At 41.5% G+C, this 23,056-nt stretch overlaps 1 protein-coding gene across 1 annotated transcript in view; it reads right to left on the bottom strand.

The window, feature by feature from the left end:
- cnpy3 (canopy FGF signaling regulator 3) overlaps window positions 1–17,605 on the bottom strand; it is a 25,921-nt gene extending 8,316 nt beyond the window's left edge. Inside the window, exons 1-4 of the mRNA XM_043705013.1 lie at window positions 17,347–17,605; window positions 7,560–7,683; window positions 4,072–4,168; window positions 677–799 (exon numbers count right to left, since the gene is read on the bottom strand). Coding sequence (XP_043560948.1) covers window positions 677–799; window positions 4,072–4,168; window positions 7,560–7,683; window positions 17,347–17,449 — 447 coding nt within the window. The 5' untranslated portion in view covers window positions 17,450–17,605. The remainder of the gene's footprint in view (window positions 1–676; window positions 800–4,071; window positions 4,169–7,559; window positions 7,684–17,346) is intronic.
- Window positions 17,606–23,056: the final 5,451 nt, after the last annotated feature.

A 23,056-nucleotide genomic window follows, 5' to 3' on the forward strand; every position in this document is an offset into this window, starting at 1 on the left:
GTGCAGGTTTTCTCTCTCTCTCTCTCTCCTGCACTGTCCTCACCATGTGCTTCCTTTGTCTGCTCTTCTCCCTTTTAAACTGCTGTTGTTTTGACTTTTTTTTTTCCAAAGTTCCAAAACAATGTAACAGCATATAAAACAGTGATTGCTGCTCCTGGAATTTGAGGAAATCACCTCCAACACCTAAAATACCTCAAAAAAAAGGAGCAGCTCTTACAGCCAGAAAGTTTTCCCGTCCTCCATCTTGGATTACCCAGAATCCTTCCTTACTTTCCTGAAGGCAGTTAACTGTGTCTATGATATGTTCCAACGGATGTGGAGTATCCTTCAATACTTTTCTTACATGCCCATGTGTAAGGCTGGACTGTAAATGCCAAAAGCATGTTCAAATTCAAAAGGTATCACTATACATAAATGTCCACACTTTCAGGAAAGATCACCAGACAGTTATCAGGAGCTGGAATTCAGGTTGATTTCGCCCCTCCTGTTTGCAGCACCTCCATGTCCTACAGGTGACAAATTCAGAACGTTCCTGGCCTTAGGGCAGTCAGTGCATTTCACAATGAAACATCAAGCAAAGTGGAAATAAATTGTATTTGGTATCATTATTTCTCCTTGACCATCACCCCCCTTCACTCACAATCTGCGAGTTGTAGATCAAGTAGTCTTCACATACCTGCTTCTTCATATCAGAGACCTCAGCTGATGTCTCATTCCACAATTCGTAGGGAATGTCCATAACAACTTTTACACCTTTATGAACAAGACCATGGAGAGTCTGGAATGTCTCACTCATTCCCTTAAGCGGAAAGAAAGAAAATAAAACTTAATAACTCTGCACTCAGTGCCATTTCTCCTCTTTCTTTATTATAAAAGATACATTCCACCATTGTTTGTAGCTTATTGCTTACTTTACAGTACCACACATTATTCTGATCTCCTGGCCACCTCTCCCAAATCAAAATCAGTAAATTGGTCAGCAGGAAGACGAATGAAATGTTGGCCCTTATTTCAAGAGGTAGGAATATAAGAGTAGGGAAGTCTTACTGCAACTGTACAAGGTGCTGGCGAGACCACATCTAGAGTACTGCAATAATTCATTGGAAGCAATTCAGGGAAGGTTCACTGGGATGGTCCCTGTTGTCTTATCAGCAATGATTAAACAGTTTGGGACTCTACTCACTGAGGTTTAGAAGAATAAGAGGTGATCTCATTAAACATATAGGATTCTTAAGGGATTTGACAGGGTAAATGCAGAGAGAATAATTCCCCACATTGGAGAATCCACAACCAGAGGCCATAGCTTCAAAATAAAGGGGCACCAGTTTAATACTGAGATGAGAAGGAACTACTTCTCTTAGAGGGTTGAGTGTCTTTGGAACTCTTTGCCACAGAGACCTGTGGGCAGAGTTCTTGTGTATAGTTAAGGCTGAGATAGATTCCTGATCAGTAGGAGAATCAAGGATGACGGGGAAAGGACAGGAAAATGGATGCGAGGAGTATGGGATCAGCCATGATCCTACTCAATGGCATAGCAGGACTCAAGGGGCCAAACGGCCTACTCCTGTTCCTGTTTCTTGTCGTCTATGGTCTTTTTCAGTGACTCACTTTTTCCGTACTTAAAAGGAAATTTTTAATTTACAGGATAAAAGAGGGACCTTGTATTACTGGGTGCTCCACATAACATTCAGATTGGTTGCTCTGAAGATATGATTTATCTCACTGGCAGTAATGGATCACTTTGCGACAATGACCCAGTAATGATCCCTAAATCTGTTAAGTGATGCAACTGTCTGGTTTTTCAGCCTTAAAAGAATGTAAAGACAAGGAGATCTTTAATGGCCTGAACTTTGCATGGTAATGATTGAGTACACACTATCATTACTCAAGGGCCGATACAACAATCTGAGAAATCCACATCCACACAGAATAACCCAAAAATTCAGAAGTCATTGGCAGTAATTTTATCATTAAGATGATGCACTGTTAAGTCCAGAGATGGCAATTAATGAGAAATCACCGAACTGGCAATAACTTCCATTAGTCCCACTGCAAAATCCTTTGAAAAAAGTTACACCTTGTTGAATAAAATAGCAATCAACTAATTTTATAATTACTGCAAAACATCCTCGCTGGCCCAGAAAAGCAGATTTTAAATTTGTGTAATGCAAAAGGTTGCAGTTCCACTCCTGTAAGGTCATTGAGAAGAATCTGTTGATGTTAGACATCTTGTTCTCAATCTGTTCCCCTACTACCATCCTCCTGGGCATGTCCAGATTCATGCATGGGCAGAAACGACTTCTGCCTTTATCAAAAAGTATGAACTTTCCTCACGCTGCTGTATTCTAAAAATGTGCATGCGTGCATTGGTAATACAATCATGAGATCTGACGTGAAGCCTCTTTAGGCAAGTTCAAAGAGTTAAAGGGATGTACAGCACAGAAACAGACCCTTCAGTCCAACTCACCCATACTGACTAGATATTCTAAATTAATCTCATCCCATTTGCCAGCATTTGGCCCATATCCTATTCATATACCCATCCAGATATCTTTTAAATGTTTAAGTGCCTCCATCATCTCCTCTAGCAGTTTGTTCCATACATACTTACTGATGTTATTTAAATAGATTAATTAATCAGATCAAAACTATAGTTAAGTAATATCACAACCACTTCCTACCTGGGCACTTTAATTCTTTCATTGTTTTCAGACAAGAAAATATTGAACTTTAACAATCCAGTCTATAATTCATCTTGTCACGGTCTTGAGCAGATTTCAACCTTAGCGAATGAACCAAACAATCCAAAAGTATGTATTTCACTGATTGTTTGTAGGACACAGTAATGGATCTGAAAGGGTTAATCTCAGCTAAGTAAAAACTCTGCTGTTTCATGTGTAACCCAGCAATTGGGTGAAGCATTGGGCAGTTTGGCAATATGAGAGCTCAGGGAGGCAGCAACTGGAGTCTATCCCAGTCTTGTCACAGAGTCATGTGTCTTACCAACCCCTTGTTAGGAATAGAACATTGTTAATGTGACTTGTATATATTTTGAGATTAATAAACTACATCTTGTTATCTAAGACAACAGCCTTTTGATTGAGAATTATTTGTGAGCTATCCTTCCCTACAGACTACAGGGAGTCTGTGCTTATTGCTGTCCCATTTAACAATGTTTCAATTTAATGTCACTAAGTTATTGGGGCCTGAAATCCTGTTAAAGATCCGGTCCGAGATTCCTTTGAGTGTTGTTTACCACATACCTAGCCACCCCGATTGGTGCTATTCTAATTTGAGGTTGCTTCCAATGCCCAGACCTACAGTGCCTACTACACAGAGCCCCTACTAACCTGTCACCAGGCAGACTGACACTGAAGCAGTCGTCCTCTCTGACTGTGCTGCAGATGCCATCTATCACCATTCCCTCATACATCCTCCAGGACCTTCACAGGCCACTGCAAGAACTCCCACACCCAAGGCTGCTACCCCTAAGAGAGGGGAGGAAAAGTTACCGAGAACAACAGAGATCAACATGCCATCAGCCAGAGAGTGGGAGATGGAGGGGGGTGGGGTTGGCACAGGGGTGCACAGGCCCTGCAATCACCTCAGTGCCCCAACTGTACCCTGGACTGAGGGGAACCTGGAGGCGGTAGTGACTAGCAAAACAGGGTGCTGCAGACCCCTAAGTGGGTCAAAACAGTGAACTGATGCATTCCCAATAGGTGGCTCAGAGCACAATAAGCTCTATATCAAATTACTGACATTCTCTGCCCAACACCACAGGAGGGACATCAGCACCAAAACTTGTTCCTTTAGAAGGTAGCGCCACCAGCTTCTCAAGGCAACTAGAGGTAGGCAATAAATGTTCTTCCAGCCACGTCATCCAAATTCCAAGAACAAAAGACAAAGTCAATGATGAGCTGTGACTGAGTACATTTCAGTCACTTTGTCACAAGCAAACATCCTTCAACATGAATGCCACTATATATCAAACACAAGGTCCAGAATGGCACCAAGCAAAATGTGGAATAAAACGTCTCTTCATCGAAGGACAGACTCAGTAGCACTTACCTTGGCAAAGCGATTACTCCCACTTCGCTCCTTATGTAAATTATATTCCAGCAATCGATTACAAATGTTTTCAGTTACTTCAATCAACCGGATGTCACTTTGAGAAAATAAAATGCATACATTGTTAACAAGAAATCTTTTTGTTATATTAGAGTACTTTACTTTCTGACTCCAAAGTAATGAACCTAGCCTTTTGCTATACTAAATATAAACAAACTGTAGGTGATGAATTGGAGATGCTGGTTTGTAAAGGTGCACTTCTGTAAATAAATGCTTCTAAAAGTGTATAAAAATTAGCTCTAGTTTTATCCTTCATCACCTGACTTATAGAATTATAACAACTACATCTCCTCATGGTTTTAAAGTTTTCACCTTCACTTTCAAATTGCCCCATAGTCTCACTCCACCCATCACAAATATCTCCTTTGGTATTACATACTCATATACCTTATTCTGTTGATATCAAGGTATTCTTGGTCTTCCAATCTCCACCAATAAAAGGTTGTGTATTCATGCACTGCAGTTCCATTGTTTAAACATTTCTCAGTAACTCTCTTCTTCCCTTCCCCTCAAAAAACTGACCAGAAGTATTTTCTCCAAAGGTGCACTCAAATCCTCATTCTCTTTATTCCTCCCATTCTTCCCCACTACTTTTACATTAGTTTCTTCTTTCACTTATTATATAAACCCTACAAATACAATCTATGTTTGCTAGTTCTGGACAAAATTATCCAATTCTGTAGAATCCTAAACAAAGTTATTATTACCTCTCTTCTTCCAATGAGAACATGCCAATTCACATAATTGTTCCACATAATCAAATCCTTGTGATCTCTCAAATCACTCTAGTTTCCTCTCAGTTGCTAGTGTCATGTTATTTTTCTATCGTACGTAATGGTAGGTTTCCCATATTTTCTCCTGTCAGCAATTTACTGGAGTCAAGGTTAACCTGTTAAACCTACGCTGTATTAATTCAACCACTGTAGAGGCCCTTGATGCATAATTTGCTCCCTATGAAGAAAGACTAGTTTTAGATACTTCAGTTTAGAAAATAACACAAGAAAACTATTGGGGAAATTATCCAAAACTCTCCACCAGTCCATATAGCACATAAAACAGTACACCACAGGATCAGTCCACCCTGTCTGTGCTGACCATGTTGCCATTCTAAATCTCATTTGCCTTTATATGATCCATATCTCTATTCTCTGCCTGTTCACCTGTCTCTCTCTAAATGCCTCTTGAACATTGATAAAGTATCTGCTGCTACCACCCTCTGGGTGAAAAACTTGCCTCATATATCTCCTTTAAACTCTTCCCCTCCCACTGTAAACTTTTGCCGCCTATTATGTGACATTTCCACCCAAGAAATTCACCGACAATTCACTATCCAAGCCTCTCATAAACGTTCATATTGCTATCAGGTCACGCCTCAGTCTCTGACACTTTAGCAAAAACAATCCAAGTTTGTCCAACCTCTCCTCATAGATAATACACTCTGATCCAGGCAACATCCCGGTAAACTTCTTTTGCACCCTTTCCAAAGCTTCCGCATCCTTACATTAAATTTGGCCGAACTAAAGTTTTATACAGCTGCAACATATTTACGAACTTTGACATTTAGTGCCCTAACCAATGAAAGCAAACATGCCATATGCCTTCTTTACCACCTTATCCACTTCTGTTGCCACTTGCAGGGAGCTATGGAGTTGCACCTCAAGATTCCTCCCTATGTCAGTGCTCCGAAAGGTCCTGCATTTACGGTATACCTTCCTCTTCCAGTTCACCTCCTCGAATGCATCAACTTACACTCATCCAGATTGAAATCCATTTCTCCGTCCAATTTTCCAACTGACCTATAACCTGCTATATCCTTTGACAATCTTCTTCACTATCCATAATGTGTTGTCTGCAAACTTACTAATCAGATCACCCACATTTTCATCCCAATAATTTATTTATACTACAAACAAAACAGGTCTCAGCACGAATCCCTATGGGACACCATGGTCACAGATCCACAGTCAGAAAAATACCCCCCCACCCCTCGGTCTTCTATGACCAAGCCAATTTTGTTTCCAACTTGCCAACTCACCATGGATCCCATCGGAGTTAAACTCCCATACCAGCCTACCATAGGCACCTTGTCAAATGTTTTAGTGAAGCCCATGTAGACAACATCCACTGCTCTACCCACATCAATTATATTCATTCCTTAAAACACTCAATCAAATTTGTGAGACAAGGCCTCCCTGTACAAAGGGGGCGGTACAGTGGCTCAGTGGTTAGCACTGGTGTCTCACAGCACCAGGGCCCCAGGTTTGATTCCAGCCTCGGGTGATGTCTATGTGGAGTTTGCACATTCTCCCAGTATCTGTGTGGGTTTCCTCCAGGTGCTCCTGTTTCCTCCCACAGTCCAAAGAAGTGCAGATCAGGTGAATTGGCCATTCTAAATTGTCCATAGGTGCATTAGTCAGAGGGAAAGGGTCTGGGTGGGTTACTCTCCGGAGGGTCGGTGTGGACTGGTTGGGCCGAAGGGCCTGTTCCCACACTGTGGGTCATCTAATCTAAAGCTGTGCCGACTATCCATAATAAGTGCATTATTCTCCAAGTGTGAGAAGATCCTGCTCCGAAGAATCTTCTCCCATAATTTCCCCATCATTAATTGAAACATTGCCCTTTTAAAAACGGTCAGCTAGCTTTTACTTTCTTACCAGTGAAAAGGTGAATTTTCTGTTTCTCAAAGTAAAGATTATGAGTCAGTGCTTGGCAATGTCCTTACACCCAGTATGAATACCTACATCAGGTTCCAACCAGGTCAGATCCAACAGAACCAAATACAGATCAAAGTAAATTCTACTTTCCTGCAACATGTTCAAACTCCCATTTCAGAATCTCATCCCTGGTTGTTCCAAAATAACAATCACACTTCCCAAACACTGATCATTTCTACAGTTTTCTGAACACAATTGAAAATTGAAAGGTAATTTGATGCAATGAGCTTCTGTCAATTAAAGATATAGTTGAAGTTGTGCCAAATTTAAGTCTTCATTGGACAGGCATATGGATGTAAATGGAATAGTGTAGATGGATGGGCTTCAGCTTAGTAAGACAGGGCGGCGCAACATCGAGGACCGAAGGGCCTGTACTGCGTTGTTATGTTCTATGTAAATTAATTTAAAGGAAATTTCAGCCAGCAGATAAAGGAGATTTTCTAAATTCTCTCCTTCTCAGACTGGAGTTTGAATTCAGCCAGAAACAAAGAACAGTAATCTGCCTTCTACATCAACCAATCTTCGCCATGATATGAATGGACGCGACTGTATTTGCTAACAACAAATTTGAAATGTCTTCGGATGAAGCCTAGCAGCAGATTATCCAATTGTGTTTTTAGCAAGTCCAGAAAGAAAACTAAATCCCTCTTATTCTGATGAAGTACAAACACCAGTATCCCTCAAAAAAAAGTGAACTTGCAGGAAATTGCTTACGAGTGCCTGTATTTTATTTTCGATCTCTTTCCTTCCAGAAAGCCGTATTTGGTATCAATCACCTCATTGGTTTTTCCTGTTTCTTCAAAAGCCAATTTCAATTCCACAGCAAGGTATTTGCACACTAAAGAGTGTAAAAAAAGATATCAAAAGAAAGAATAATTAAAAATGCAGACTCTGTTATTACGTTAGAGAAGGAACACTGTATGTGACATTCTTTGAGCTGAGCTGGATTGATCACATAGCCAGATTGCATGATCCATGCTTACCAACATTAATCATGAAGAGAGAGCTCGAATCTGGGGTGTGCTGTTACAATTCTCAAGGATAGTGCTACAAAAACACTCTGAAAGCTGTGTTTAGTTTTGAAACCAACCACGGAGCCCTGGAAGCAGCTGGATTACTGCACTTGATACAAATAAAATAGGCTGCAGCCTCCTTTGAAAGCAAGTGCACCAAGTCATAGAGGGGAATTGCACGTCGAGGAAATTCCAAGCCAGTTGGAAAACTCTATTGTCTTGCCATTCTGTCCTGTTTGCAGCAATATCTTCAGGACTTAGATCAGTATTAACAATCATCTCCTGGAACCATAGCAAACACCCCAGGTGACCAACATGGTCAGTTGAAAGGGTGAACAACATTATTCAATTTATTGTGGATCCAAAAGCCATGTAACTGACCCAAAGATATATTGCAGTGAAAGGAATTCTGACATACAAAAGAAAAAAAAAGTGTTCTAAATATTTCACAATCGATTCAAGCGTGAAAATCTCCTAAATATTTTGTAAATAGACATTTAATGAGAATGTAAGTAAACTGTTGACAAGAGAGTTATAAAACTATTCAATTTGGTATTTAAATCCTTTTGGCCATCTTGATTACATAGATTGGCCATTTCTAGAGTCAAAAAGGTACAGCATGGAAACAGGCCCTTTGGTAAAACTAGTCCATGCCATCCACGTTTCCCGAATCTGAACTAGTTCTACTTGCCTGCAATTGGGCCATATCCCTCTAAAACCTTCCTACCCATTAACCTGTCCTAATATATTTAAATGTTGTAAGTGTATTTACCTTTACCACTGCCTATAGCAGTTCATTCCACATAGGCACCACTCTCTGTGTGAAAATGTTGCCCTGCAGGTCCTTTTATATCTTACTCTCTCACCTTAAACTTATGCCCTCTAGTTTTAGCCCTCAGGAAAAAACCTTGGTTATTCACCTTATCTATGCCTCCTCATGATGGTATAAGCCTCTACAAAGTCATCCCCCAGCCTCCTACGCCCCAGGAAAATCAGTCCCAGGCTATCCAGCCTCTCCTTATAACACAAACCTTCCAGTCTCGGTAAGATCCTTGTAAATCTTTTCGACATACTATCTAGTTTAATAATATCCTTCCTATAGGAGAGCAACTAGAATTGTGTGCCAATTGTGGCCTTATCATTGTCTTGTGCAACTGTATCATGACATCCCATCTGCTGTATTTAAAGCTCTGACCAATGAACACAAGCAGGAAGACCAGAGCAAGCCAGGCAGCATCAAGAGATGGAGAAGTCAATATTTCATGTATAATGCTTCTTCAGGGCCAACAAGCATGCCAAACATCTCCTCACCATCCTGTCTACTTGTGATGCCACTTTTAAAGAACAATGTACCTGCACCCCTAGATCTCTCTGTTCAACAACATTCCCAAGGTCCCTGCCACTAACTGTGTAAGTCCTGCCCTGGTCTGTCTTACCAAAAATGCAACATCTTGCATTCTTTGGAATTAAACTTCATTGGCCAATCCTCGGCCCAGTGGCCCAGTTGATCAAGATCCCATTGTACTCTTAGATAACCTTCTCCAACATGAGGCGCCCCACATGAAACACTGACTTATCTCTCTCTTTCAAATAGCTTAAGAACAAAATGTTGACAGTGATCTTGTTTTATAATAGTGCAGTGATCACAGTACTGTGCTCAAATGAGTGATTTTAATGCTGTTATTCAATTATGAAGATGGATTGAAGGAGGTATGAGTGTTCCCATTGGAAAGAAGGTGGCTGACAGGAGATTTGATAAAGGTTTTCAAAATCATGACCAGGTTGGATAAAGTCGTTATGGAGAAGCTGTTCCTGCTCATAAAAGAAAAAAAATGAGAGAGCATAGACTTAAAGTAATGTGCAAACAAAACAAGGGTGATGTGACAAAAAAACTGTTTTCATACAGTCAGTAGCTACAGTATGGAATACACTGCCTGGAAATGCGGTGGAAGAAGGTTCAACTGAGGCATTAAAGAGAGCAGTGGATGATTATTTGGATGGAAATGGTGTGTAGGGGTATGGGATCACCACTAGGTAATAGAAGCAGTGCAGGCACAATGAGCCAAATGGCCTTCCTCTGTGCCAGAACAATGCTACGGTTTGTTTTGCCACATTGGCTTTTATCAAGTACCCCAAGTATTCACTGATACATGTGCAGAGCAAAACCTTTTCAAAGCAACCTTAACAAAACACCTTAATTCAAATCTTAAAACAGCACTATGCTATCAGTTTAATATTTCTATGCACCATGAAGTCACCTTAGAAAGACTGACAATTTTAAATAGTCATTTGGTAGTAGAGAACTTGAGTATTGCTGAAAAAAAAACATTTTGTTGAAGCTTTTCATATTGCACTCAACAGAACAATTCACAAGTATCAAAGAGATTAGTGCTGGCCCTGAAATTATTTCTTAATATACATTAATAACTTGGATGCGAATGTACTATACCCAAGCTTGTAGGCCATACAAAAATAGGTGCAAAGGCAACTACTAAGGACAACACAATGAGTCCAAAGACGTATGTGGACAGGTTAAGTGAGTGGATAAAAATGTGTGGGGAAATATGAAGTTATGCACTTTGGCAGAAGAGGTGAATATTATTTAAATGGGGAAAGTCTGCAGAAAGGTATAGAACAGAGGGACTTGGGAGCCCTTGTTTATGAATCACAAAAATTGAGTATCCAACTACAGTAACTAATAGAGAAGGCATTTGATTGTTGGCCTCTACTTCAAAGGGAATGGAGTGTAAAAAGAGAGACCTCTTGCTAAAACAGTACAAAGCCCTAGTCAGACCACAGCTGGAATACTGGCAACAGTGTTAGCCCTATTTTCTAAGGGAAGATATACTGGCTTTGAAGACAATCCAGTGAAGGCTCGCTTGACTGATTCTAGGTATAGAGGGATTTTCTTAAGAAGAAAGACTAAGTATGTTGGGTTTGTAATCATGAAAGTTTTAAAAAATGAAAATTGATATTACTGAAATGAATAAGATTCTTTGGAGGCTTGACAGAGTCGTTTGTTTCCTCTTTGGTATCTGGGACCAAACAGCATAAACTCAGAGTAAGGTGTCACCCATTTAAGACAGAGGTGAGTCTTGCTAGTGAATCTATGGAATTCTTTGTAGCACAGGACCTGACTCATTAAGTATATTCAACACTGACACAGACAGATTTTCAATCATTACAGGAATCAAAGATTTTGGAGATAACGCAGGAAAGTGGAGTTGAAGATTATCAGATAAACCATGATCTCATTGAATGGTGGAGCAGACATGAAGGGCTGAATGACCTACTTACATTCCTATATCTTCATGTCTAAATAGGAAAACAACATTAAATGCTGTGGGAGAGAAGAAGTGTGAATATGTTTCGATTAAATGTGTTTTTCTCAAGTAATGCCGACACTTTTGTTAATTTGAAATAAACTCCCAACCACCTTCTGTTTGTCATTTTTATAAATGACTTAGACACAGGCATAGGCGGACGGGTTAGTAAGTTTGCAGATGACATTAGAGTCGATGGAGTAGCGGACAGTGTGGAAAAATGTTGCAAGTTGCAGGGGGACTTTGATAAACTGCAGAATTGGGCTGAGAGGTGGCAAATGGAGTTCAATACAGCTAAATGTGAGGTGATTCATTTTGGCAAGAATAACAGGAAGGCAGAGTAGTGGGTCAATGGAAAGATTCCTGGTAGTGTGGCTGTGCAGAGGGATCTTGAAGTTCATGTCCATAGATCCCTGAAAGTTGCCACCCAGGTTGATAGTGCTGTTAAGAGGGCATACGGTGTATTAGGTTTCATTGGTACAGGGATTGAGTTCCGGAGCCGCAAGGTCATGCTGCAACTGTACAAAATGCTAGTGCGGTCGCATTTGGAATATTGTGTACAGTTCTGGTCGCCCCATTACAGGAAGGATGTGGAAGCATTGGAAAAGGCAGAGGAGGTTTACCAGGATGTTCCCTGGTCTGGAGGGAAGCTCTTATGAGGAAAGACTGAGAGACTTGGGTCTGTTCTCATTGGAAAGAAGGAGGTTAGGAGGGGATTTGATAGAGACATACAAGATGACCAGGGGGTTATATAGGGTAGACAGTGAAAGCCTTTTTCTGAGGATGATGATGTCAGCTTGTACTAGGGGGCATAACTTTAAACTGAGGGGTGATAGATTTAAGACAGATGTCAGAGGCAGGTTCTTTACTCAGAGAGTGGTAAGGGCATGGAATGCCCTACCTGCTAATGTAATCAACTCAGCCACATTAAGGAGATTTAAACAATCCTTGGGTAAGCACATGGATGATGATGGGATAGTGTAGGGGGATGAGCTCAGAATAGTTCACAGGGTGGTGCAACATTGAAGGCTGAAGGGCCTGTTCTGCGCTGTATTGTTCTATATTCTATCGTTGCTTTGCTTATCAGTTAATGAATACAATTGGTTCTGACTTTTTCCTGAAACGGAATGAAATGCAAGAAATGACAATGCTGTCCCTTTCTTCAATTTTTGTCCCAAAACAGGAACAATTGAATTTGGATTCAGTTTGAAACAAGCAGAAAACAAAAGAAACTTTAGATGTTATTAACCTACAGATACAATTTATAAGCATGTTACTGAGACTTTGGGTTTGAGTTATAAGGAGGGGCTGAATAGGCTGGTACTACTTCTTCCCTGGAACATAGGAGGCTAAGGGGTGACTGTAAACAGATTTATAAAATCATGAGAGGTATAGATAAGGTGAATAACCAAGGTCATTTCCTCAGAGTAGGGGAGTCCAAAATGAGTGGATGTGCAGTTAAGATGAGAGAAGGAAGATTTAAAAGGGACCGGAGGGTAACTTTTTCCACACAGGTGGTGCATATATGGAACGAACTGCTAGAGGAAGTGGTAGAGGTGAATAATATTACAACATCTAAAAGACACTTGGACAGGTACATGAATAGGAAGGGTTTAGAGGGATATGGGACAAAAGCAGACAAATGGGACTAGTTCAGTTGAGGAAATCTGGCTGGCATGGACAAGTTAGACCTATTTCTGTGCCGTATGACTATGATTCTATTATAATTGCTTAGCGACGTACTATTTTACAACTTGAAAGATAATAGCCAAAAGTATGAGTGAGAGGTCAAACAGCAACAAGTGACACAGAGGATTGCACACTCAGTGAGCCTATCACTGATCACAAAACATGCATATTTGATGTGACTAAATCAATCTAATAGCATATCATAGTGAAATACATATGCCTTGGCCAAAAAGATTTGACAGTAAAATTACAATATAAACTGACTCTTTAACAAGGTATGTCCAGCTGGGGTACAGAACTCACCTCCCCACACACCACCCACTCCCTCCCGCACACAAAAACAAACTTTTCGAAATCCTTTGTTATCAACTACAAATGTCAATATGTAGCACATACAAGATCACAAGACATGGCACAGATGGGCAAGTCAAAAATGTACATCAAGATCAAGAAAGTAATTGAGTGAGTGGAAAAACGAGCAGAGCAATGGGAAAGAGGGAATGTACAAAACGTCAGAGGGTTGGGTCGGGCAGCAGACAGAGAAAGGAGTGTGGCCAAGGAAGGTTTGATGTAAAATAAAGATTGCTGGACTCTCATATTAATATTGAAAATTGATCATTTCCACATTAATATAACATTCCAATTTCCGATTTCAGAACCTTTCTGATTTCAGCAAGCCAGCTGATTTGCACAGAATTACAAGCTGCTTGTATTGAATCTTCCAATGCACTATGAACTAAGATAAATAAATGAAAAAAAATTCACATTTTTATTCCAAAAATGCAATTTCAGGATGTCAGGACAAATATTTATTGCTCATCCTGAGTTGCCCTTAAGAAGTTGATGTTGAGACATCTTGTTGAACTATTGCAGTCTGTGTGGGAAAGACACTCCCATCATGCTGTTTGCTAGCCAATTCCAGCATGTTGACCCAACATTAACGAAGGGACAGCAGCAGACATCCAGGTCAGGATGATGTTTGTGACTTGGAAGAGAACTTGGGGGTGATGGTGCCTTTACCCTGTTATATTGAAGAGATCATAGTTTTGAGATGCTGCTGAAAATCCTTGGCCAGTTACGTCAGGGAGTTCTATAAAGTGTTCTTAACATTGCCACAGTGCACAGTTCTGCAACAGTGGTGCTGGAAGAGAACAGCAATTCAGGCAGCATCCAACGAGCAGCGAAATCGACGTTTCGGGCAAAAGCCCTTCATCAGGAATAAAGGCAGGGAGCCTGAAGAGTGGAGAGATAAGCTAGAGGAGGGTGGGGGTGGGGAGAGAGTAGCATAGAGTACAATGGGTGAGTGGGAGAGGAGATGAAGGTGATAGGTCAGGGAGGAGAGGGTGGAGTGGATAGGTGGAAAAGGAGCTAGGCAGGTCGGACAAGTCAAGGGGACAGTGGAAACTAGGATGAGGTGGGGGAAGGAGAAATGAGGAAGCTGTTGAAGTCCACATTGATGCCCTGGGGTTGAAGTGTTCCGAGGCGGAAGATGAGGCGTTCTTCCTCCAGGTATCTGGTGGTGAGGGAGCGGCGGTGAAGGAGGCCCACCTCCATGTCCTCGGCAGATTGGGAGGGGGAGTTGAAATGTTGGGCCACGGGGCGGTTTGGTTGATTGGTGCAGGTGTCTCGGAGATGTTCCCTAAAGGAGGACCAGTTCCACCATAGAACACACCAGATAGCCTCCTTCTTTAGAGACCGCAATTTCCCTTCCCACGTGGTAAAGATGCCCTCCAACGCATCTCATCCACATCCCACACCTCCGCCCTCAGACCCTACCCCTCCAACCGTAACAAGGACAGAACGTCCCTGGTGCTCACCTTCCACCCTACAAACCTCCGCATAAACAAAATCATCCGCCGACATTTCCGCCACCTCCAAAAAGACCCCACCACCAGGGATATATTTCCCTCCCAACCCCTTTCCGCGTTCCGCAAAGACCGTTCCCTCCGTGACTACCTGGTCAGGTCCACGCTCCCCTACGACCACCCTCCCATCCTGGCACTTTCCCCTGCCACCGCAGGAACTGTAAAACCTGTGCCCACACCTCCTCCCTCACCTCTATCCAAGGCCCTAAAGGAGCCTTCCACATCCATCAAAGTTTTACCTGCACATCCACCAATATCATTTATTGTATCCGTTGCACCCGATACGGTCTCCTCTTCATTGGGGAGACTAGGCGCCTCCTAGCAGAGCGCTTTAGGGAACATCTCCGAGACACCCGCACCAATCAACCAAACCGCCCCGTGGCCCAACATTTCAACTCCCCCTCCCACTCTGCCGAAGACATGGGGGTCCTGGGCCTCCTTCAACGCCGCTCCCTCACCACCAGACGCCTGGAGGAAGAACGCCTCATCTTCCGCCTCGGAACACTTCAACCCCAGGGCATCAATATGGACTTCAACAGCTTCCTCATTTCCCCTTCCCCCACCTCATCCTAGTTTCAAACTTCCAGCTCCGCACTGTCCCCTTGACTTGTCCGGACTTGTCCAACCTGCCTAGCTCCTTTTCCACCTATCCACTCCACCCTCTCCTCCCTGACCTATCACCTTCATCTCCTCCCCCACTCACCCATTGTACTCTATGCTACTCTCTCCCCACCCCCACCCTCCTCTAGCTTATCTCTCCACGCTTCAGGCTCCCTGCCTTTATTCCTGATGAAGGGCTTTTGCCCGAAACGTCGATTTCGCTGCTCGTTGGATGCTGCCTGAATTGCTGTGCTCTTCCATCCACTGATCCAGAATCTGGTTTCCAGCATCTGCAGTCATTGTTTTTACACAGTTCTGCAACCCCCATCCAGTACATAATAGTTTAATTTTGTGGAATCCCTGGAAATTCATGAATGTTTCCAGGAATGCTTGATTGGATAAATCCAAATGTTTTCCTGATTCAATAATCAATCTAATACTTCCCTAAAAGCTGAGGTTGTCACTCACTCCATCCTTTTCATGGAAGTACTCCTTTTAAGTCTCATCCCCAAGATTTATAGAGGCATCCCACTCCCCCAGTAGGAATTAAAAATCAATTCTCCATCTTTCTCCTGCACCTCCCAAATGACAATTCTGATTCATTTTAGGATGAGGCTTTCCAATTTAAGAGGGAATTCCTAACCGACAATGACACCTGGAATTCCCACTTGCAGCACAGACTGAGGTACTGAAGCTGGAGTATCCAGTACGAACAAGAGTTGGGAGCAGCAGCATACATTTATCCTTGTTTACCTACAAAACATGAACAGCAGTCTGAAATGAAAGCTGGTGTTCACTTTCAGCATATAGTTACATTGAAACTGCACAAAGGGAAATGGGAGCAAGTGAAATCACAATTCATGTTTAAATCGTTTTAGCTTTGTCTACATCACAGCAGAAATGTGATGCTGCTTCTTCAGCATCCAATTCAAGTCTGGCAATAGTCCACACTCTCCTCCAGATTACCTTAAGGGAGAAGGGAATAGAGGGCTACGATAAGATGAAAAAAAAAGAGAAGCTCAAGTGACACATTACCCTAGAATGGACTACTAGACAGAACAGCCTTTCTTGTTTCTGCAGAGGGCTCTGGAGAGAGTAGTTAGGAAGAAACTTCCCACACACGAAAGGATTGAGAACATGATTCTGCGGTGGTCTTCACAGGGTGGCAGCTGAGAGGATGTTTCCTCACACTAGGAATCTAGAACTAGGGAATCTCTTTAGCAGGTGAAAAGTGGACCTGGATCATTGAATGTACTGGAGGTTGAATTAGACAGATTTTTAATATACAAAGGAGTCAAAGTTTACAGGGTTGAGGCAGATTATAGGCAGAAAAGGGAATTAAGACCACAATCAAATGACCAACAATTTTCTTGAAGGTGGAGCAGGCTTGATGGGGTGATTGGTCAATCCTGCTCCTAATTCTTATATTCTTACCATCTGAACGTTTCAGACATTATTCCTTTTGTTGAAAGTTCCTAATGAGAAATATTATAAAGTTGGATTGGCAGCAGTGCATGCAGCATAACAGCAAGTTTAAAAGTGCTCTTGAAAAAAGTAGTTCCTCTTCCCCTTTTCCATCAATTCCACTTTTAACTCTGCGTACCCAATAAAATCAAACTGGAATCTGAACATTCTGCATGAAAGCCTATAACCACTAGAAGCACACTGAGAAGTTCTATTGTACTGCTGTTTTCCACATTGGGCATAGTAGCCAAATCAGGGTGCAGTTCACTTTAATAAGTATCATGGACCCATAAGGGGAAGTAGCCCTGATTTCGAACAGTGCCAAAATGTTCCCTGCAGGTAATTTGTTAAAGAAATTATGAAATACACTATAAACATTTTTTCCTACAATGAATGGTAATAATTCCCGATTATCCCTTTTTATACTGATCGGAGGGTGAATACTGATTTTTAAATAAAAAAAAATAGACTTAAAGCACGGAACGTTTGTCAGTGTGAGTGTAATAAGTGCAGCAGCCAACAGTGTAGTAAGAAGTGGGACACAAACCTTCACATGTATTGGGGAGTTTCACCCAATCGGAATCATCGTCGCCCCAGACTGGCCCAGAGAACAGCAAGAGGACTGATATCAGCCGGGTCACCGTCAGCATATTGTTGTGATCATTAATGTAACAAAACAGAATAGAAAAGTGAAAATTAAAAAGCTGGTCAGTGGTCTTGTTCAATTGCCTTATCCATAAAGCCCAGGGCTGACTTCACCGAGAAATTGACACAGCCAGTTACGTTTTCACGTTGTATCCATTTCCTCCTCGCTCCAACCAATCCCCGCGTCCGCCGTGTCCACTCCGACCAATCACGGCCACGCTAACAGAGCACGCGCAGCGCTCAGCTGTTTGTCTGGTGGGGGGTGGTGAGTAATTGGAAAGATGGAACATGGCAGTGGTGGTCAACGAGCAAAGCCTATCAGTCCTCCTCGTAAAGCTACACGTCCTTGTTTATTTCACACACCCGTCTCTCACTGCTTTCCTCCTACATTTCGACAGCGTACGATAATGGGCTCTTGTGCTTTAGCCCTGGCAGCTTGGCTAGATTATGATAGAGGAGCAAATTACTGAAAGTGCTGGAAGCTGTATTGAAAACAAAAACGCTGGAGATCACAGGGGGTCAGAGAGCATCCGTGAAGAGAGAACAAGCTAACGTTTCGAGACTCGATGACTCTTGATCAGAGTTATAATAGATGACAGATAGGTATATAGGATCCCATGCTATAATAACTCAGTTTTGAAGAAGGGTCACTTGACCCGAAACATTAATTCTGCTTTCTCTCCACGGATGCTGCCAGACCTGCTGACTTTTTCTAACAATTGGGGTGACATGGTGGCTCAGTGGTTAGCACTGTTGCCTCACAGCACCAGGGATCCGGGTTTGATTCTAGCCTCGCGCGACTGTGTGGAGTTTGCACGTTCTCCCTGTGTCTGCGTGAGTTTCCTCCAGGTGCTCCAGTTACCTCCCACAATCCAAAGATGTGCAGGTCAGGTGAATTGGCCATGTTAAATTGCCCATAGTGTTAGGTGAATTAGTCAGAGGAAAATGGCTCCGGGTGGGTTACTCTTCAGAGGATCGGCGTGGACTGGTTGGGCCGAAGGGCCTGTTTCCATGCTGTAGGGAATCTAATTGCTGTTTTTGTTTTGGATTTCCAGCATTCGCAATTCTTTGTTCATTCCTTCCCCCACCCCCACCCCCAACACACACACAGACAAGCACTTTCAGAAGGAAAGTAAGCAGAATCTGTGGTCTGTTAGCAGAATATTAAGGTAACGCGGGCCAGTAATCCAGAGGCCTGGACTAACAGTCTGCAGACATGAGTTCCATATCCCCCACTGGCAGCTTGGAGAATTTAAATTCAATTAAATTAATTTGGAACTGAAAGCTGGTCATTCGTAATCCTAACAGATGCTGCCATACCTGTTGAGTTTCCCCAGCAATTTTTGTTTTTGCTTGTGATTACGAAACGTTAACTCTGCTTTCTAAACTATTCCCTGAAATGGTATAGCAAGACATAACATTAACATGTCTTGCCACCATTTTCTTGAGGACAATTGAGGATGGAGATATATGCTGGTCTTAGAAGTGATGCACATTTTCATTGCACAAATACAAAGAAAAAGTGCCAGTGACTGCGGGTTAAACAGTTTGGGTGATGTGCCTGACATTATTTAGTACCTAACATTGTGTGCAAACTGTGAGTTTTTTAATTCACTAATGGGATATGACTTGGCCTGCACTTATTGCTCACCCTGGTCACCCTAAGAAGGTGATGCTGAGCTACCTTTTTGAACTGCTGCAAACCATTTGGTGCAGGTACACCCACAAAGGAGGGAGTTCCACGATTTTGACCCAACAACAGTGAAGGAATGGCTTCTCAATGTTGAGAGCAAAACATCCAATTTTTCAATCAAGTGTTGAACGCTCAGTTGAGATTCTCACGAGTGAGTGAGAAGCTTATTGGCCTTCAGTAACATCTCATTATTACTTAATCTTGTCTCATTGATATGCAGTTTCCCATTCCCCCACTCGCTGGATAGAAACTAAATGCTGAGAATACTCGATATGAATGTCAGAATGGATATCTAATGACTCCATCTCACTGCTTGGTCCTCTGACCCTCTATCCTAGAAATGCAGTGCCAACATCTCAGGACACACTCCATGCACAGTTACTGAATGCATGTCACATCCACAGACACTGACATTTGACAGATACTAGCCTCACTGCACCCTCATGGCTCATCCCCAGTCCTTACAATATGGTTCTGCATTTTAATGTTGCATTTTGGAATGGACCAACACCTTTCGTTGCAATTCTGGTAAAGAACAGTTTGTAAGCAGGTACAGGTCATTTTATGGTATGGACTAGGCTACATCTCAGGGATCCTTGCCTACTCTCTTAATGCTCAGTCAATTTGTGTCCACTTCGATGCTTCCAGAACAACTCTTTCTTGACTATATACCACATGCTGCCACCTCTGGTGCTCTGTCCTCCCAATGGTCCGGACATATGTAAGGTTGCTGATGATGGAGTCTGGAACATTGTAAGGTTTGATTCCCTGACTATAACTATTGTTATCTCAGCTGACGTTATAGAATCAGACAGATTGCATGCAATTCTGGTCTCATTTCTATTGGAGTTCAGAAAAGATTTACAAGGATGTTGCCAGGGTTGGAGGATTTGAGCTTTATGGAGAGGCTGAATAGGCTGGGGCATCGAAGACTGGGGGTGGATAGGATAAACCTTATAGAGGTTTATAAAATCATGAAGGGCATGGATAGGATAAATAGACAAACTCTTCTCCCTGGAGTGGGGGAGTCCAGAACTAGAGGACAGAGTTTTAAAGATGAGAAGGGAAAGACATAAAAGGGACCTAGGAGGAATGTTTTCACACAGAGGGTGGTGCCTGTATGGAATGAGCTGCCAGAGGAAGAGGTACAAACTAGTATAATTACAGCATTTAAAAGGCATCTGGATGGGTAAATGAATAGGAAGGGTTTAGAGGGATATGGGACAAGTGCTGGCAAGTGGGACTAGATTGGGTTGGGATATCCAAGCATGTGGATGGATTGGACCAAAGGGTCTGTTTCTGTGCTGTATATCTCTATGACTCTATGATTCTATGGTCTTTCACTGAAACATAAACATGCAATGCTGCTGAATTGGTTTTAACTATAAAACAGATATTTGTTCTATTAAATAAATAAAAATAAAGTAAAACAAACTGATCTATCTAAATATAACACAGTTTGAAAGATTTCAGAGCAAAATCTTACCTATTTTCAACACCATGACTCTTCAGTTACACACAATCGAGAAATTTCCCTTTGTTATCAAATCTGTTATTTTGACTAAACTGTTTTTTCCTCAGTTCTTGTCCTTTGAGTTGTGAAGTCATTTCCTTGAATCCTCACCAACTGAGATCTAAGATTTTCTCAACTTTGAATAACCAACGCAGATTTTGAACCAAACACTCCTGGTCTGGAAGTTTCACAAATTACGCACTTTCCCTGAGGTAACTTATTCCCTAATTGCACTGAACAATCTTTTTGACTAGGAGAGATTATGTTGGCATTTGATGTCAGTCAGGTCTTCTTTGAATTGTGCAAAAGTTTTCCAATCTCTGAGATTTTGTAAACTAGAATCAGTCCTTAAATATTCTAAACCCAAAGCAAGCTAATGTCTTTCAATGCTTTCTCTCTCCTGTTGTAGACCTACACAACATAAATAAACTTCCGTTAACTATCCTGGAGGCACATATTCATTTAAAATCTTGGAAAGATCTATCTTGTTAATTTTTAAATTGCTGTATGAAAATAGACCAACGCTCATGTGCTATTAGTTTAAAATCCAAACTGTTAAAAGAACGATACAAGTCTCCATAGATCATAATTCATCATCCTCATCACAATATATCAGACTGTTATTTGACTGGATTTCAATTTCATTTTCATTTCCTGTCCCTAGGTTGATGCCAGGTTATTTTCCCCAGTTTCATTCCTATCTTTAGGCTATGTAACAGTTTGATACAACTGAGTGGCTTGCTGGACTATTTCAGAGTCAACCACAATGCTGTGATCTGGATGGAGTCTGATATAGACAAACCAGGTAAGGAAGGCAGATAACCTTCCATCCAGGTACTTCAGGAACCAGATGAGTTTTTTTTCACACTTTACAGTGGTTACATGGTCACCATTAGGCTAGTTATTTAATTTTAGATTTTATTACTCCATATTTCACCAGAAATTCTACACCTCATATAATGTCATCTTTGAATGATACAATATTAATATAATGCTCTTTTCTAAACATTATGAATAAATTATGTCTTTGGAAGAAAAAGAAACAGCTTAGCTGGTTGTGACACAAGCCCTTCCCATCAGATCCTAATTGCCTACTCTGAATCCTACTCCTGATACATGCTGTCCTTGAGACAGTTAAAGTGGCGAAGAGCCTGTTGCACAACTCCATCTGAAATGTATCTTTGCAAAGCAGACCTGGAAAGATTTGCAGTAGTTTTTATTGCGGTTCATCTCAAGTAAGACTCTGCCCAACAGGCTGTCCTCATGGATGTACTCTTAGACAAATGCCATCTGATGCTGGAGGATAAGCAACTCAGTGAAACATTCTCTTTGATCTGCCCAAAACTGGGGGGGTCTTCCTATACAAATTGTTATCCACAACTGAGTGTTGTAGACTGGTGCATTGCAAGATCCATGAGCACATATTGAAAGACACAATAATGTTTGAATTAGAGTGGTGCTGGAAAAACAATAATGTTTGGGACAGTTGCTAAGAGTAGATCTATTCTGTTTTGCCACTCAATGAGATCATTGCTGTTCTGCAACCTAATTTTTGCACCCGCTTTTGTCTGATCTTCCTTAGTATCTGCTTAAAATAGATAAATGAATCAGATTTCAAATTAATAAATGATCTAGCAACAATTGCCAGTTGTGAAAGAATTGCTAAATTCTACCATTCTTCGTATGTAGATTTATTACCTAAATTCATGCTTTAGGTATGTCTCCTTATGCTAGACTATCCAACCAACAGAAATATTTTAAATTTATCTATCTAAACCTTGTAATAGCTTAAAACGCCCATCAAGTTGCCACATACACGTGTAAATTCCAGGAAATATAACCCTAGCTTGTATAATCTCTCCACATAACTAAACGCTTGACTCCATGCTTTATTCTTATAAATCTACATCTCACTTCATCCAAGGCCAATATATCAGGCTAAATTTTACCAGAAATTATTTGTCTTTTTGGCAAGTTTCAAGGAGATATGAGCCCTATTATCTTTTTTCTCACAGTATTATCTACAACTCACCTCATTAGCTATGCAACACACTCTTATGGCACCCTGCTCTTTCTATCTTCCCTCTCTCCAGAGACAAAAGTACTCCATGACCTCATAGGATTTTTGGTGTCAATGCCACTTTTAAAGCACACTCATAAACCAGGCTGACTGCTGCCACCTACAAGTTACCCTTCATCATGAAAGTGGCAGGATTGGAATGAAAAAGGAACATTTCTAAGGGTACAGAGGTAGTACAACTGACACTTAATTGTAACTAGAACTACACATTCATAAATGTATTTCTATTTTCAAACCAAGTTACATACACTATCTGTCCTTAGTGTCATCCCATCTTAGAAACCTGTTTAAGACAGTACTACTCTTTCTCTAGTCGCCAGTGTAGC

This window comes from Chiloscyllium plagiosum, chromosome 15 (assembly GCF_004010195.1).
Source record: "Chiloscyllium plagiosum isolate BGI_BamShark_2017 chromosome 15, ASM401019v2, whole genome shotgun sequence".
NCBI classification, from domain to species: domain Eukaryota; kingdom Metazoa; phylum Chordata; class Chondrichthyes; order Orectolobiformes; family Hemiscylliidae; genus Chiloscyllium; species Chiloscyllium plagiosum.